Source organism: Phyllobates terribilis, unplaced genomic scaffold (genome assembly GCF_046119375.1).
Source record: "Phyllobates terribilis strain yellow unplaced genomic scaffold, ASM4611937v1 Scaffold_3__8_contigs__length_932513732, whole genome shotgun sequence".
In the NCBI taxonomy this organism is placed as follows: Eukaryota; Metazoa; Chordata; class Amphibia; order Anura; family Dendrobatidae; genus Phyllobates; species Phyllobates terribilis.
Window position 1 is genome coordinate 679,114,236 of NW_027362763.1, and position 18,063 is coordinate 679,132,298.

The following is an 18,063-nucleotide window of genomic DNA, read 5'->3' on the forward strand; positions in this document are numbered from 1 at the left end:
ATGTGCACTTAAATATTTGGCCACACCAAGGGTGCACCGAGGGCCTCTGCTTGGTTTGAACAGTCATTCTGTGCTGACAGAGTCCCCTTAAGCAGTGTGGAGTATGTTTTGTTTTTAGGCAGACTTGCCCAACTCTGTTAGGAGTTTAATACGCAGACCCCCTTCTGACAGAGCCGCCTTTTTTAATCTTTATAAATATTTTTATTGTTGAGAGTTCTGCTTGCTGTCAGTGAATGAGAACACTGTTGTTTCCACCTAAAGACTGCACACTTCTTGTAATCTCTGCCCACTGATGCACGCCTACAGCTCGTTACATTGTAAGTGTTTTGTAAGGCTCCATTCACACCTGCAGAAAACCGATAAAGGTCAGCCCTCCCTACATGTAAAGGAAGATGCAGGTGCATTTACCACTCCTAGGACTACTACTCCCATAGTCTACAGCCTGTGATAGTACTGCTGCTGATATCAGTATCACATGCGGATGTGTTTGCAGAGGATTTTATGAATATAGTCTCATAATATTTCCTAGCGTTAATTGGCTGACTACATCGAATAACAGAGCATATTCCTGTACTCATACTTGGTCACGGCGGTCGCTGACTTTGTCTTCTTTCTTATCCCCGTCTAGGTTGGGCCATGCAGGTCGCCGCCTTCATATTCATTCGCAGGAAATGGGAAGAAGACAAGAGTCACTTTGAGGCAATGCTGGATTACTTCTGTGACATTAAGGAGCCGCTCCAACTTCTCATCTTTCCGGAGGGAACTGATCTGACAGGTTAGTAAACAAGCAATCCAAGAGGCTCTCAGTGTTTCCCCTCCGGCTCTCAGTGTTTCCCCTCCGGCTCTCAGTGTTTCCCCTCCGGCTCTCAGTGTTTCCCCTCCGGCTCTCAGTGTTTCCCCTCCGGCTCTCAGTGTTTCCCCTCCGGCTCTCAGTGTTTCCCCTCCGGCTCTCAGGCGGCACAGACAGAGCTGTGAGATCCCTGCAAACAGCACATCCTAGCTCAGCTTCTCGCGCCCACGTGAGTGTGATGGGAAGTCCGGGGTGACGTTCTTGGATAATGATTTGATGTTACATTTCATAATCTGGATGTATTGGGAGCAGCATCGCATTAACTATAAGGCTATGTGCCCACGATGCAGAAATGCTAGAAGCATGCTGATTTTACATGCGTTTTTTTCTGCCAGGTAGAAGCGTTTGTGAAGCGTTTTGATCATGCGATTTCGCATGCGGGTTGTCAAGCGCTTTTCCAAACGATTTTAGCATCACTTGGAAAAGTGCTTGACAACTTGGTCACACTATATAAATCCATGCAACCAGCGTGGATTTATGTTGTTTGACCAAGTAGCGATGCTGCAAATGCAGCATCAATAGTTAAAAAAAATAAAAATGGTGAAAATAAAAAATAAACATTATACTCTCCTTCCGATGACTCGCCGACGTCAGCGGTCGCTTGACCTGTCACTTGACTAAATGATGTCATGGAAGGTCCTTTTACCACCGCGAGCAGCCGAAGACACCGGAGAAGGAGACCGGGGGCCATCAGAAGGTGAGTATAATGTTTATTTTTTATTTTAATTCTTTTTTTTTTACAGGTACTATGGTACCCGGGTCTGGATGAGATTCTCCTCTTCTCCAGACCCGGGTACCATCCGCAAATTGAATTGCTTCATATCCACATGTGCACATGTAGTCATGGGATATTATGCTTTCCAATGCAAGTCAGTGGTGGCTCAAACGCCATGCTTCCCCAAAATTAATGGTCGTTCTGCAGATTTTTCCGCAATGATAATCCGCAGCGGAAATTTCCGCAGCATGTGCACAGCACATGCGGATTATCATTGGGGAACGTTGCAGACCTTCTACCAAGCGTTTTTTAAGCGTTTCAGCGGCGGAATTGCGGCTACGGAAACGCTTAAAAAACGCATCGTGGGCACACAGCCTAACCCCTATTATTCTCCAAAGCGATGAAGCATCTGCTGTTTGCAAGATCTCTGCTTTCTGTCAGCGATGGATAATATTATTTCCATTCATTCTGGAAGACATTATTGTCTCACTTAAGCTTCAGGAACAATTCGCCTGGTGAGAGATCCCAGTATTGTGTTGCAACATGGCGAAAGTGAATTGTGACCTCCCCACGATACCCCTACAGACCAATCACCAGCGATCCGGCAGCTTTATGTGTCACTTTCATGGTAACTTCTGGGTTACAATGCATTGCATTTCCATCTCCTTTAATGATTTGGTACATTGTAACGAGCCGTGCTCCAATGTGTACATTGCACATTTATGAATTTAGGCCCTGCCCACAATAGGACGTCGTACCAGTGCTTCCTATGTCTTGTGCCGGTGTATGGAGTAGGCTCAGCCTGTTAGCAGCTACCGGAGCCAGCTCTGATTGCTGCTGTCTAACCACTGTCTGTGTCTGAAATTTGGACTTTACATACTTTTGGTTCATGAGAAGTGAGAGTGAAACATTCTTGCACCGAGTGGTCTCGCCGATTTGTCGACCCGCCGGTCGTCTCCACTGCGCGTCGGTGGTTCATGTCTGGTGCTTGCATTTCACTCCTGCTGAATTCCTTCATTTGTTAACGATGTAGAGATTAAATTTGGAGGAGCGTGGTTTCATTGTGAAATCTTATTGGAAAACTGAGTCCTTTAAAGAGGCGCCAAAGTGAGTTTCTAAAGAAGTTTGGAGGTCGAAATCCGCCAACGAAAACGTGTATTCTGCCGTTGGTGAACAATACTGGATATTTATGATGGAGGACGTCCGGAAACGTCTGCCAGATTTCTTCTTTTGGGGCCATTTGAAGGGACGGGTGTACAGTATCAAGCCTCGAACATTACGGGCAATCCGGGAGAACATACAGCGAGAAATTCAGGCTATGACCCCAGACATACATACAGAAATATGGAACATGCTTGGATGCAAATGGTGGACATTTTCAACTCCTGCTTTAAAATACCAGTTTCTCATGAACCAAGGTATGGACAGTCCAAATTTCAGTACGGTCGACCATCTTTTAGAAGTTACAGCATTTTTTCCGGGTAAAGTAGCTAGTGAATCACCCTGTATTAAAAAAACAAACTCTAGTCTAAATATAAAGAAGTTAAAAAAAAAAATAGAAATTGGGTATTGCCGCATCTATAAAAATCTCCAGATATAAAATGTCGTACACATCAGATCCGCCGCCGCCTCCTCGCCACGGTCGGCTGAGGTTCATTCATTTCACTTGCTCAGTTTTGTTACATTTTCCAAATGGTGTCTTTGAGCGGTAACAAAGGGTTGGAGACGCATGCCAGATTTCCCCTTCGCCCGGCCAAGTCCATCCACATAAGTGACAGCTAATCTGTAATGCCGCTTATCAGGAGGGGAGACGGAGGACGTTTCGTCCGGGACCCGGGATGGGAAGATTATCTCAGAGGCTTTTAGGTTGCGTCACCAGATTAAGCTTCTACCTGTCTCCCGTAATTAGCAAGCAGAGAGCGGAGTATTTATAGAAGCATTATCCCCCGCAGCGTCCTCCCCTGTGGGGTCATTATATTTACCGTACCCATGACGCAGCGTGTTGTACTGTCGCTGCAGATCTGTCCAGCGCCTAATAGGATTTTACCACTCGCCTGTTCTGTATCTCTAGTTACAGAAAATGCTGCTGTATACAGTGTGCTCTCTTCCGTTATGGTGGCTGCGGTGTATGCTCTGGTTTTTTAGTACTGATTTGGACTGGAAGATCCGCCCCGACAACCAGGTTTTGCTTTCCACCCTTAATGCATATAGTAGCCGACTGCTTCCCCCCGTGCTAATTGCATGACATTGGGTGCCGCTTATGAGCATCGAGTGCCGTCCATTCTGGCAGAAGAAGCCACAGGCCACTGCTGCTCGGCAGAGAAACGCACGCCGGCCGCCCACTTCTATGCTTCCCGTGTTACCAGACTGAACGGTGGAGGGTTAATAAAGTGATAAGGTTCCTGACTGGTCAGGGGGCAAACAGTAATTTCTAAAAGTTAATGTATTAGATGCAGAAAAAAAGTGTAACAGAGCGGCTCTGACCAATAGTGATGACTGGGTCCGAGCATCTCCAAAACGGGTCTTGTGGGGGGTTCTGAGCATGCGGCTGATCTTGTGGGGGGGTTCCCGGGATATGGCGGATCTTGTGGGGGGTTCCCGGGATACGGTGGGTCTTGTGTGGGGGGTTCCCGGGATACGGCAGGTCTTGTGTGGGGGGTTCCCGGGATACGGCAGGTCTTGTGTGGGGGTTCTCGGTATACGGTGGGTCTTGTGTGGGGGTTCCCGGGATACGGCGGGTCTTGTGGGGGGGGGGGTTCCCGGTGTACGGCAGAACTTGCATGGGGGGGCTCCCGGAATGCAAGGGATGATATCTACCAGTGTTCAATGGTGTACCTACAACAGGACCATGGGCTCCCAGTGCGCATTGATGTGTGCTGGGAGTGACGGTTAGCCTGTCTGGTGCATTCCCACAGAAGAACATCTGTAACTCAATCGCATCTCTAATAGGAAGGTGTCGCAGGTTGGTGTGTAGCCACAGACCGATCCCAGTGATCTAGTTGACCCCTGTCCACAGTTGACAGTGCTTACAGTTAGCATGTGATCATCTGATCTGGAGCAATGAATGGCGGTCTACTAAGATAACTCACATTTTACTACATCATATGGGTCTCTTAAAGGAGAGGAGATAGCACCGGGATGCCTTATGTGAAGAAGACAAATCCGTGGAGGAAGTGTGATGGGCAATGCTCTGCAGTGTGATGGGCAATGCTCTGCAGTGTGATGGGCAATGCTCTAGAGTGTGATGGGCAATGCTCTGCAGTGTGATGGGGAGACTCTTGGAGAGTTTGGGTCCAGGCACGTTGATTTGACATCTTCCAAATAGCTAAATATTCTACAGCCCCATTACCTCTCTTCATACCAGTGGAGGCGTTGGTCCTGAGTAGAAGAGGAGAACCGTGACCCTCCCCTGCTTAGGGGAAGGAGACCTCTGTGGTTACTTAATGATTAGACAGCCCACCTTTTATGGAGCTATAGTAGTAGATCAGTCGAGGACTCTGGTTTTCCCCAAATTTTTATTTGAAAATTTCTTTCCTGCTTTTATTATTTTTGGGCTATTTATACATCATGGAGCACAGATGCTGCCATTCACATTTTATGGGGTTAATCCAAGTGAAACGTCTCAGCACGGAGTCTCTGGTTGGAAACGACTCGTCTCATGTCTATATCATCCACTTCAAAGAAGGCAAGTTTTTATAAAGACCCTTCAACCAAATTCATATCTTCAGTCTCTCATGTCGTTCCAACACAAACTGGAGAAGATGAAATGTGTTTGTGTAAGACTACTGCCCAGACGCCCTCGTTCCAACAAGACTTCCAGATTTCGTACATCCACAATGATTTCTAAGGACGACCATGAGACCTCTCGCCGGTCACGCCGTTACTCGTAGAACGCCAAACTGTACATCTCGTCCCAAAATAAGGAGAGGACTGATGAGGAGCGGACTAAGGAGATGCGTAGACTGTCCGGTGTCAGAGGCAAAACTAGGTTGAGGAACATTTTACAGATTAACTGTGACCGAGGTACAAAGAATGAGCTTGGCAGGAGCAGAAGAAACATCCGAAAGTCGTCATCCTGTAAATGTCTGCACTTAAGTATAGATGACAAGTTATTAATAATGTTTGGCGCTAGTCAGAGCCGGAAATAGACTGTAGGTTTTATCGCTGTAAAAAAAGAATCCTGCTGCACAATCTCCGAGAGAGAAGACGACAGATTCACCCTACATATAGTAGTTATATTCTTGTACATAGGGGGCTGTATTATAGTAGTTATATTCTTGTACATAGGGGCAGTATTATAGTAGTTATATTCTTGTACATAGGAGCAGTATTATAGTAGTTATATTCTTGTACATAGGGAGCAGTATTATAGTAGTAATATTCTGGTACATAGGAGCAGTATTATAGTAGTTATATTCTTGTACATAGGGGCAGTATTATAGTAGTTATATTCTTGTACATAGGGGCAGTATTATAGTAGTTATATTCTTGTACATAGGGGCAGTATTATAGTAGTTATATTCTTGTACATAGGGGCAGTATTATAGTAGTTATATTCTTGTACATAGGGGCAGTATTATAGTAGTTATATTCTTGTACATAGGAGCAGTATTATAGTAGTTATATTCTTGTACATAGGGGGCAGTATTATAGTAGTTATATTCTTGTACATAGGGGGCAGTATTACAGTAGTGATATTCCTGTACATAAGAGCAGTATTATAGTAGTGATATTCCTGTACATAAGAGCAGTATTATAGTAGTTATATTCTTGTACATAGGAGCAGTATTATAGTAGTTATATTCTTGTACATAGGAGGCAGTATTATAGTAGTTATATTCTTGTACATAGGGGGCAGTATTATAGTAGTTATATTCTTGTACATAGGGGGCAGTATTATAGTAGTTATATTCTTGTACAACCATTTCTAATTCCAACAGCTGTAACTTTAATTTGATGACAGCCCCTCTGGTAGCTGTAATCGAGGTCTTGTTGCTGCCATGTGGATAGGACGTCTCCAGTTCTTGTATTTTCTTTCGGTTGTTGTATATATTAGTTAGCAGCAGACTCTTTCGCCTTTAACATCTACCTCAGTGGCTGTGTCGCGATTTTCATCAGCTCGGCGTAATCTGACTGGCTGTTATAACCTGATTATGTCTCCTTCATGTATGTGCTCTGGTATAACATGGTTTCAGATTACTGGACGTTGTATCACACAGTTGTTGTGCTTTGTTGTGTTATGTAAAAAATAAATAAAGGTAACAATTGCTTATTGATGCTTGTAGTTTGCGGCACATTCATTTATTGATGGGATTGGGAGACTCCTGCTCATCTGTGCACAATACACAGCCGTACGGTATTGTCCTTCATGCTGCATTTTTGTGACTGTGTGAGTCGGGAGGTCCTGCCGGGTCCATTGGTATTTGTCGAGCAGGGGGTCAGGCAGAGCGTTGTCGAGCAGAGGGTCAGGCAGAGCGTTGTCGAGCAGGGGGTCAGGCAGAGCGTTGTCGAGCAGGGGGTCAGGCAGAGCGTTGTCGAGCAGGGGGTCAGGCAGAGCGTTGTCGAGCAGGGGGTCAGGCAGAGCGTTGTCGAGCAGGGGGTCAGGCAGAGCGTTGTCGAGCAGGGGGTCAGGCAGAGCGTTGTCGAGCAGGGGGTCAGGCAGAGCGTTGTCGAGCATGGGGGTCAGGCAGAGCGTTGTCGAGCATGGGGGTCAGGCAGAGCGTTGTCGAGCATGGGGGTCAGGCAGAGCGTTGTCGAGCATGGGGGTCAGGCAGAGCGTTGTCAAGCATGGGGGTCAGGCAGAGCGTTGTCGAGCATGGGGGTCAGGCAGAGCGTTGTCGAGCATGGGGGTCAGGCAGAGCAATGTGGCTTTTATTACAGTAAAAGTCATCCTGACGGGATGTAGTGACGTTCAGTTCTACAGTTTTCTCAACCATTTTGTAGAAAACAACTGAAATTGAATGTTTTAGATGAAGTGATGTTGTCGTCCTCCCACCTCAGATGTTTTCTTCATCCTTTCGCAGGGTCGCGGTGCTCCAGTCCGGGTCGCCGTGTGCTCTCACATCGTGTTGGTTGCACTTGGAAACCTTTTTGGTTTATGCAGTCTGTAATTATATGAATGGATTTTGCTTGTAGCATAAGAAGTACAGGGTGGGCCCCTAGAATTAAGTGGGTGCCTTACGTGTGACCCTGTTACACGGCTATAATACAAACATGCCGTAGTCCCGCCTTGGTCCAGACGAGGGCGCTATTGCAAGCAGCACTGTGATTATGTATATGGGTTATGAGGAGTGCTGTGTGATACTACACAAAGGACCCGTGCCCCTCGTATCCTGTAATAAGGAGAATTAGCAACTGCTCCTTCCTTTACCTGGTCATCACATTCAACATCTTGTCGGCGCACAGGACGCTGGGTCCTAGCCACTGGTCTAATCTACACCCCATAGGTGACATTATTCTGCAAAGTTAAAGAATAACACACTAACCCCTCTTCTACACAAGCCTAAGCAGAGGGACCATTACCCTAGGCCACCAGGGAATAATACGTTCACCTTCTGCTACCCTAGACCACCAGGGAACATACTAACCGTTCTTCTTCCCTAGACCAGCTATGGTGGGAGCATTATATGCTAGACCACTGTGGATTAATACAGTAACCCCTTTTCTTTTCAAGACCTAAACGAAGGGGGCTTTATACTGGACCACTAAAGAATAGCACACTAGACCACCAGGGAATAACACACTAGCCTCAGTTCTTCTCTCTATACAATGGAGTGGGCATTATCCTAAACCACCAGGGACGAACACATGAAGCCATACACTCTTTTACCCCATACACAATGGAGGACTATTATTCTAGTCCACCAAGGAACCACAGTGACCCATCTTGTACCGTTGACAAGTAAGGGGCCATTTTTCTAGACCACCAGGGAATAACGCACTTGCCTTTTTTTTTTTTTTGCCTTAAACCATTAATGGTGGGGCATGACCATAGACCAATAGAGAATAATAAAATTAGCCCTCTTCTACCCTAGAACCTATGGAAGGGGCATGACTCTAGACCACCAGGCAAGATTCCTTTTCTACCCTAGACCACCAGGGAATAACGCACTAACCCTTCTTCTCCCTAGATGTGCAAAGTAAGGAGCTTTGTGCTAGATCACAATGGATTAACACACTAGCCCCTCTTCTACCCTAGACCCAATGGAGGGGGAGATAACCAGGAAATAAAATGCCAACACCCAGTCTACCCTAGACCACCAGGAAATAATACCATAGTCTCAGTTCTTCCTTCTACACAATGGAGTGGCATTTTCCGAAACCACCAGAGAATAACACTAATCTTCTACTGTTGGTCAACAATGAAGGGGCCATTTTTCTAGACCACCAGGGAAAAACACACTTGGCTGTACAAGGCGACCATGGAGGGGGCATGACTCTAGACCGCCAGGGACAATCAAACAAATTATTTTCTACCCAAGAACAAACAATGTGACATTATACCAGACCACCAAGGAAGAACATAACACAACTCCCTGGTATTACACTGGACCACAGGGGAATAACATTCTTGGGCTTCTTCTGTGCTGGACCATTAATTAAAGGCGCACAGCTTTATTCCACCGGAGATTCTGGGTGCTCTTTTACATCACAAACAAATCGAATGCTAAATAATTATTATTTTTGTTTTTCAACCTGACATCACTTATGAAGGTGGCTGACCATCAGGGAATAGGATACTAAGCCCACTTTTATCCTAGACCACCAATAAAGGGAAAATTACCCTAGACCACCAGGGATTCTTATATTTACTCCCTTTTTGTTACCCAAGAACTCGCAGAAACTAAGTGTGAAGTCTCTCCTACCTTACATCACTACTACAATGTCCCCCTCTTCTATCCTGGACCATTATAGAAGTTACCCCACACCATCAGGGGTCATATATTAAATCCATGGTTGCCTGTTTATTATTCAGGTCAGCGGTAAGTTACATCCCGCGTTGGCTCAGCGCTGTAACGCCTCATGCCAGACCCTTAAGTGAGATGCGTGTTTTGTCGCCTCGGTTATAATTGATGTTCTTCACACTCCTCCGGTACACAATGTCTTTGCTCAGCCGCAGTCTGATTTATTGACTTTTTTTTTTTTTTTTCCTTTTTCTCGATTTGTCCACATGAAACCGTCCGCTGCTTTTTCCTGGAATACTTGAGCTGCAGATTCATTAAAATGCGGCCAAATCTTGCAATGTGCAGGCGCTTAGCTATTTACAGGCGGGTTATTGTGGGCAGGATGGATTTTCGACGTCACGACAGAACAGCGCGTTCCTGCCGCACCGTGCCTCTAAACCTACCAAAATAACAACAGTATAATGACGGGGAAATAATAATGACTCCAAACACGTTCAGCTGGCGAAGAAGAGCGAGGAGGTAGAAGGTGGAAACATTAGACAATAATACTTAATATATGCACAGATCTACATCTCGCATTGTAATATCATATACAGAGATGTGAAAAAGTGTTTGCCCCCTTCCTGATTTCTTATTCTTTTGCATGTTTGTCGCACTTAAATGTTTCAGATCACAAAACAAATGTAAATGTTAGACAAAGATAACACGAGTAACCAGAACATGCAGTTTTTAAATGAAGGTCTTTATTATTAAGGGAAAAAGAAATCCAAGCCTACAGGGCCCTGTGTGAAAAAGTGATTGCCCCCTAAATCTAATAACTGGTTGGGCCCTTAGCAGCAACAACTGCAATCAAGTTTTTGTGATAACTGACAATGAGTCTTTTACAACGCTCTGGAGGAATTTTGGCCACTCATCTCTGCAGAATTGTTGTAATTCAGACACATTGGAGGGTTACCGAGCATGAACCACCTTAAGCTAATGCCACAGCATCTCAATCGGATTAAGGTCAGGACTTTGACTAGGCCACTCCAAAGTTTTCATTTTGTTTTTCTTAAGCCATTCAGAGGTGGACTTGCTGGTGTGTTTTGGATCCTTGTCCTGCTGCATAACCCAAGTGCGCTTCAGCTTGAGGTCAGGAACAGATGGTCGGACGTTCTCCTTCAGGATTTTTTGGTAGAAAGCAAAATTCATGGTTCCGTTTACCACAGCAAGTCTTCCAGTTCTGGAAGCAGCAAAACAGCCCCAGACCATCACATTACCACCACCATATTTTACTGTTGGTATGATGTTCCTTTTCTGAAATACTGTGTTACTTCTACGCCAGATATAGTGGGACATACACCTTCCCAAAAAATTTAAATTTTGTCTCGTCAGTCCACAGAGCATTTTCCCAAAAGTCTTGACGATCATCAAGATTTTTTCTGGCAAAATTGAGACGAGCCTTTATGTTCTTTTTGCCCATCAGTGGTTTTCGTCTTGGAACTCTGCCATGCTGCCATTTTTGCCCAGTCTCTTTCTTATGGTGAAGTCATGAACACTGACCTTAGCTGAGGCAAGTGAGGCCTGCAGTTCTTTGGATGTTGTTGCGGGGTCTTTTGTGACCTCTTGGATGAGTCGTTGCTGCACTCTTGGGGTAATTTTGGTCGGCCAGCCACTCCTGGCCACCACTGTTCCTTGTTTTCGCCATTTGTGGATAATGGCTCTCACTGTGGTTCGCTGGAGTCCCAAATCTTTAGAAATGGCTTTATAACCTTTTTTCCAGATTGATAGATCTCAATTACCGTATTTTTCGGCCCATAAGACGCACCCCCCCCCCCCACCCCAAATTTGGGGGGGGGGGTGCGTCTTATGGTCCGAATGTAGTCAAAATTCACTTGTTCTGGTGCTTACTGTGGTGTGGGGACAAGGCGGCAGCGGTGTCGATGGATCGAATTCGCGCTGCAGGTAGTGGGGTCGCGCTAGGCTGGTAGCGGGGCCGCACAGCAGGGATTAGCGGCGCCGCCATTACTTCACTCTGGCTGTGTAAGGAGGGAGTGGGCGGTCTCTGGTCCACATCATGTGCTGCAATGACGTTACCAAGAGGCAGGGCCGGGACAACACTGCATCCCCCGGCCTCTTAGTAACGTCATTGCAGCACGTGATGTGGACCAGAGACCGCCCACTCCCTCCTTACACGGCCATAGTGAAGTAATGGCGGCGGCAATGCTGCGGAAAGAGGGATCACAGGGACAGGGATGAACGGCGCATTATGAATTCCCTATGACCGCCCTTGCCAGGAGAAAGGGGGCGGTCTCCATTCCTCATCACGTGCTGCAATAACGGTACTAAGAGGCAGGGCCTGGGGGTGCTGCACACTGTATTGTTCTGTATTGTCCTGGCCCTGCCTCTTAGTAGCGTCATTGCAGCACGTGATGTGGGCCGGAGACCGCCCCCTTTCTCCTGGCAAGGGCGGTCATAGGGAATTCATAACGCGCCGTTCATCCCTGTCCCTGTGATCCCTCTTCCTGCTATGCAACCCTGCTACCTGCCTAGCGTGGTCAAGACAGTGAGGCAAGCATTGTAAAGTAATTTAAGCTACCATAAGGTAAAGAACATACAGTAAAACACTACCACTGTGGTGAACTATAACTCCCAGCATGCCGTAGAAGCTGCAGGACATGCTGGGAGTTATAGTTCTCCACGGGGAAACCACATGACATAAATGTGGGTTGAACTATAACTCCCAGCATGCCATAGAAGCTGCAGGGCATGCTGGGAGTTACAGTTCTCAGGACGACTACAGTACTTGACATAGATAGTACCTATGGTCTATTAAAGAGGACATACTGTACATAGCTGAAGTCATACAGCCAGTACCTGATGCACGCTGCCTGTGGATCGTGCAACATGTATTAGGTGCTGGCTGTATAACTTCAGCCACATTTGTTTTTCAACATTTCAAAGAAAAACATACAGTACTTTAAGGCCGGTTTCACAAGTCCAGATATTTCTGTTACGAGAAAAAACAGTACCGGAGATATCCGTGTCCACCTGTGTGGCAACAGTGTGCCACATCAGGATCACGCCTATCGGCTCCTGGAAATCGGTGTACAGTTAGCGCTGTTCCCAAGCGCAGGGTGCTGAACACTGTCCTCAACATGGTTCCCTGCCGGCGCTGTGATCAGCACCAGCAGGGACAATGATGAGGGTAGTAGTGTCTGCTCCCGCAGTGTCCCTGTGTAAAAATGAAAAAATACATATACTGTACTCACCTGTGCTAAGTGTCCCCTGCTGTAATCCATGCGACCGCTCAGCAAAGGAGCTGGGAAGAATGACTCCTGCAGCGAGCGGGATCCGGAGGTGCGCTGAGGTCAATGAGTGACAGGACACCTCTCGCTCACCTCTCCCCATTGGGAGGTGAGCAGTGTTGAGAACATCACGTCTACAGATACCTGACAGGACAGATGCATGATTGGTAGCTATCATGCAGGTGTCTTGGTAGGTTTGCTGGCAGGATATCGGCACCACTCACTTCCCAATCCAGAAGCAAGCGGTGCCAGAAAAAACATTACACTCGTCAAAAAATACAAGATTTCACCACTCCAAGCACACCATTTTTTTGTTCATCCTTCCACTCCAAATAAAAAGTACGGTAGTGATTTAAACATCATAAGTAACGTACTGCAACATGGTACCAATAAAAACTCCAGTTTGTTTCATTAAAAAACCTCTTACACAACTCGCATTGCTTACAGTATATAGCGCTACCATATTCCACAATACTTTACTGACAGTATCATTACTGTCCCCATTGGGGCTCACAATCTACATTCCCTATCGGTATGTCTTTGGAGTGTGGGATGAAACCGGAGAACCCAGAAGAAACCCACGGGAACACGGGGAGAACATACAAACTCCTTGCAGATGTCGTCCTTAATGGGGATTGAACTCAGGACTGCTCACCATACAAGAGGGCACAACCTGTAGCCCTCCAGCAGCAGATCTCCATCATAAGTGTCAGCAGCAGATCCTTCCCATAACCATGAAGAAGAAAGTACTGATAATTCTGTCATTACTGTATTTTGTTGCAGAAAGATACAATAGCGTGCTTCTGTCTCCTGCTGAATCTACCATAATTGTGGAAAGATGTCAAAGCAGAAAAGGATTTCATATAAAATCCCTTTTAAACTGGAGGTAGTGAAGTACGCCAAAGAACATGGGAATAGAGCAGCGGAGAGACACTTTGGCCCACCTCCAATGATACGGGGATGGAGGAAACAGGAGGATCAGCTGCAAAAAATGGACAAAACAAAACACTGTTTTCGTAGTCATGCTGCAAAATGGCCACAGTTAGAAGTGGATATGAAAGAGTGGATCACACGTCACAGGAACAATGGCTTCTCAGCATCAACAAAAATGATCATTTATGAAGCCAAACGTCTTGCTGCCGAGAAAAGCATTGAGGACTTCACTGGGTCACCATCATGGTGCCACAGATTTCTGAAGAGATGTGGCCTTGCTATGCGCACAAAAACTAGGATTGCACGAAAAATGCCTAAAGAATACGAATCGAAGATTGTGTCTTTTCACAAATTTGTACTGGATGCAAGAAAGAAAAAATGGATTTGAAATGAGCCAGATTGGGAACATGGATGAAGTCCCATTAACATTTGATGTTCCATCAAAGAAGACTGTTGATGTGAAAGGTGCCAAAGCCATAACCGTGAAAACCTCAGGGCATGAGAAAACCCATTACACTGTTGTATTGTCCTGCTGTGCGGATGGCACCAAACTGCCACCAATGCTGATCTTCAAGAGAAAAAACACGCCAAAAGAGGCAATCCCAAGAGGGGTTATTGTTCATGTTCACGACAAAGGATGGATGGACGAAAATGGCATGAAGATATGGATTGAAAAAGTGTGGTCCAAACGTCCTGGAGGGCTTCTGAAAAAAACTGCTCTATTAGTGCTTGACCAGTTTAGGGCACATATCACTGAAGCTACAAAACAGAGACTTAAAGAACAGAAAACCCATCTCGCCCTAATTCCTGGGGGACTTACCAGCCAGTTTCAACCTTTTGGACGTTTCCATCAACAAGCCCTTTAAAGTTTTCATGAGAGAAGAGTGGAACAAATGGATGGCTGCTGGAAATCCTGATCTGGGGCCAGCTGGCAGAATTAAGAGGCCCACTATCACCCAAGTTTGTGAGTGGGTGAAAACCTCATGGCAGTCTGTTAAAGATGAAACCGTTGTGAAGCCCTTCAAAAAATGTGGCATCAACAATTCCTTAGATGGCTCTGAAGATGACATCCTCTATGAAGAGAGTGAAGACAGTGATACTAGTCATTCTGAGGATCTGAACTTTTTAAATGTGGACAGTAGTGATGAGTTCTTGGGGTTCCCTGATGATTAAAGGAGTTTTCATACTTAAAGTTTAAAGTTAGTAATAATGGAAGTTAATGTTGCTGTTGAGTTCTGTTTACATTTATTGAAATATTGTTATTTGTTATTAAATATTTTACCACATTTTTTGCTTCAAAAGTTTTTTTTTTACCCTATTTTCCACCTCTAAAACCTGGATGCATCTTATAGTCCGGTGCGTCTTATAGTCCGAAAAATACGGTACTTTTTCTCATTTGTTCCTGAATTTCTTTGGATCGCAGCATGAAGTCTAGCTTCTGAGGATCTTTTGGTCTACTTCACTTCATCAGGCAGCTCCTATTTAAGTGATTTCCTGATTGAGAACAGGTGTGGCAGTAATCAGGCCTGTGTGTGGCTAGAGAATTCTTACTCCGCTTCCCAAAGATATGATAAACCATGGGGAAATCACTTTTTCACACAGGTCCCTGTAGGTTTGGATTTCTTTTTCCCTTAATAATAAAAACCTTCATTTAAAAACTGCATTTTGTGGTTACTTGCGTTATTTTTGTCTAATATTTACATTTGTTTTGTGATCTGAAACATTTAAGTGCGACAAACATGCGGAAGAATAAGAAATCAGGAAGGGGGCAAACACTTTTTCACACCACTGTATATAGATGCCACATAACTATACCGAGCATTCTGCTGGTGCAGTCACTGTGCACATACATTACTGATCCTGAGTTACATCCTGTATTATACTCCAGAGCTGCACTCACTATTCTGCTGGTGCAGTCACTGTGCACATACATTACATTACTGATCCTGAGTTACATCCTGTATTATACTCCAGAGCTGCACTCACTATTCTGCTGGTGCAGTCACTGTGCACATACATTACATTACTGATCCTGAGTTACATCCTGTATTATACTCCAGAGCTGCACTCACTATTCTGCTGGTGCAGTCACTGTGCACATACATTACATTACTGATCCTGAGTTACATCCTGTATTATACTCCAGAGCTGCACTCACTATTCTGCTGGTGCAGTCACTGTGTACATACATTACATTACTTATCCTGTACTGATCCTGAGTTACATCCTGTATTATGCTCCAGAGCTGCACTCACTATTCTGCTGGTGCAGTCACTGTGTACATACATTACATTACTGATCCTGAGTTACATCCAGTATTATGCTCCAGAGCTGCACTCACTATTCTGCTGGTGCAGTCACTCTGTGCATACATTACATTACTGATCCTGAGTTACATCCAGTATTATACCCCAGAACTGCACTCACTATTCTGCTGGTGCAGTCACTGTGCACATACATTACATTACTGATCCTGAGTTACATCCTGTATTATACTCCAGAGCTGCACTCACTATTCTGCTGGTGCAGTCACTGTGTACATACATTACATTACTGATCCTGAGTTATATCCTGTATTATACTCCAGAGCTGCACTCACTATTCTGCTGGTGGAGTCACTGTGTACATACATTACATTACTTATCCTGTACTGATCCTGAGTTACATCCTGTATTATGCTCCAGAGCTGCACTCACTATTCTGCTGGTGCAGTCACTGTGTACATACATTACATTACTGATCCTGAGTTACATCCAGTATTATGCTCCAGAGCTGCACTCACTATTCTGCTGGTGCAGTCACTGTGTACATACATTACATTACTGATCCTGAGTTACATCCAGTATTATGCTCCAGAGCTGCACTCACTATTCTGCTGGTGCAGTCACTGTGTACATACATTACATTACTGATCCTGAGTTACATCCTGTATTATACTCCAGAGCTGCACTCACTATTCTGCTGGTGCAGTCACCGTGTACATACATTACTGATCCGGAGTTACATCCTGTATTATACTCCAGAGTTGCACTCACTATTCTGCTGGTGCAGTCACTGTGTGCATACATTACATTACTGATCCTGAGTTACATCCAGTATTATGCTCCAGAGCTGCACTCACTATTCTGCTGGTGCAGTCACTGTGTACATACATTACATTACTGATCCTGAGTTACATCCTGTATTATACTCCAGAGCTGCACTCACTATTCTGCTGGTGCAGTCACCGTGTACATACATTACTGATCCTGAGTTACATCCTGTATTATACTCCAGAGCTGCACTCACTATTCTGCTGGTGCAGTCACCGTGTACATACATTACTGATCCTGAGTTACATCCTGTATTATACTCCAGAGCTGCACTCACTATTCTGCTGGTGCAGTCACTGCGTACATACATTACTGATCCTGAGTTACCTCCTGTATTATACTCCAGAGCTGCACTCACTATTCTGCTGGTGCAGTCACTGTGTACATACATTACATTACTGATCCTGAGTTACATCCTGTATTATACTCCAGAGCTGCACTCACTATTCTGCTGGTGCAGTCACCGTGTACATACATTACTGATCCTGAGTTACCTCCTGTATTATACTCCAGAGCTGCACTCACTATTCTGCTGGTGCAGTCACTGTGTGCATACATTACATTACAGATCCTGAGTTACATCCAGTATTAGGCCATGTGCCCACGTAGCGTTTTTGTAGCGTTTTTGCGGGGTTTTTACGGCTGCGAAAACGCTTGTAAAACAGTCTGCCATGCAAAGCAATGTGAATTCGGATGTGCTGTGCACATGATGCGCTAATTAGCGCGCCAAATTCGCATTGCGTTGCAAAACGCAGCATGACCATTTCTACCGCGATTACGCTGCAAATTCGCGGCCATTGAGGAACATTGAAATCAGCAAACCCGCAGGTATATGTGGATTTGCTGCGTTTGAATTAAATTCAATGGCCTCGAATTTGCAGTGTAATTGCGGTGCGTGTGGTACCCGGGATGAAGAGGAGATTACAACTCCTCTTAATCTCGGCTACCACGCGGTGAAGAAAATAAATTAAAAAGTAAAAAAAAAAAAAAAACCTGTATACTTGCCTCTCCGGTCTGCTCCCGGTGGTGTTCTCTCTCCTTGGTGCCCTGCGGTGTACTGTCAGGACCTGCGGTGACGTCATTTAGTCAGCTGATGGTCACGCGACTGCTGACGTCGGCGGTCAGGTGATGGTCGCGTGACCATCAGCTGACTAAATGACGTCACCGCAGGTCCTGACAGTACACCACAGGACGCCAAGGAGAGAGGATCGCAGGATCGCCGCCAGGAGGAGACCGGAGAGGTGAGTATACAGTTTTTTTTTTTTTTTAACGTTTTAATTCT

General features: G+C 45.4%; 1 protein-coding gene across 2 annotated transcripts in view; it reads left to right on the forward strand.

Annotated features, from left to right (window-relative positions):
* Positions 1-18,063, forward strand: part of LCLAT1 (lysocardiolipin acyltransferase 1) — a 104,461-nt gene that overhangs the window by 17,954 nt on the left and 68,444 nt on the right. For both annotated transcript variants that reach the window (XM_073671800.1, XM_073671801.1), the window contains exon 4: positions 629-775. In XM_073671800.1, coding sequence (XP_073527901.1) covers positions 629-775 — 147 coding nt within the window. The remainder of the gene's footprint in view (positions 1-628; positions 776-18,063) is intronic.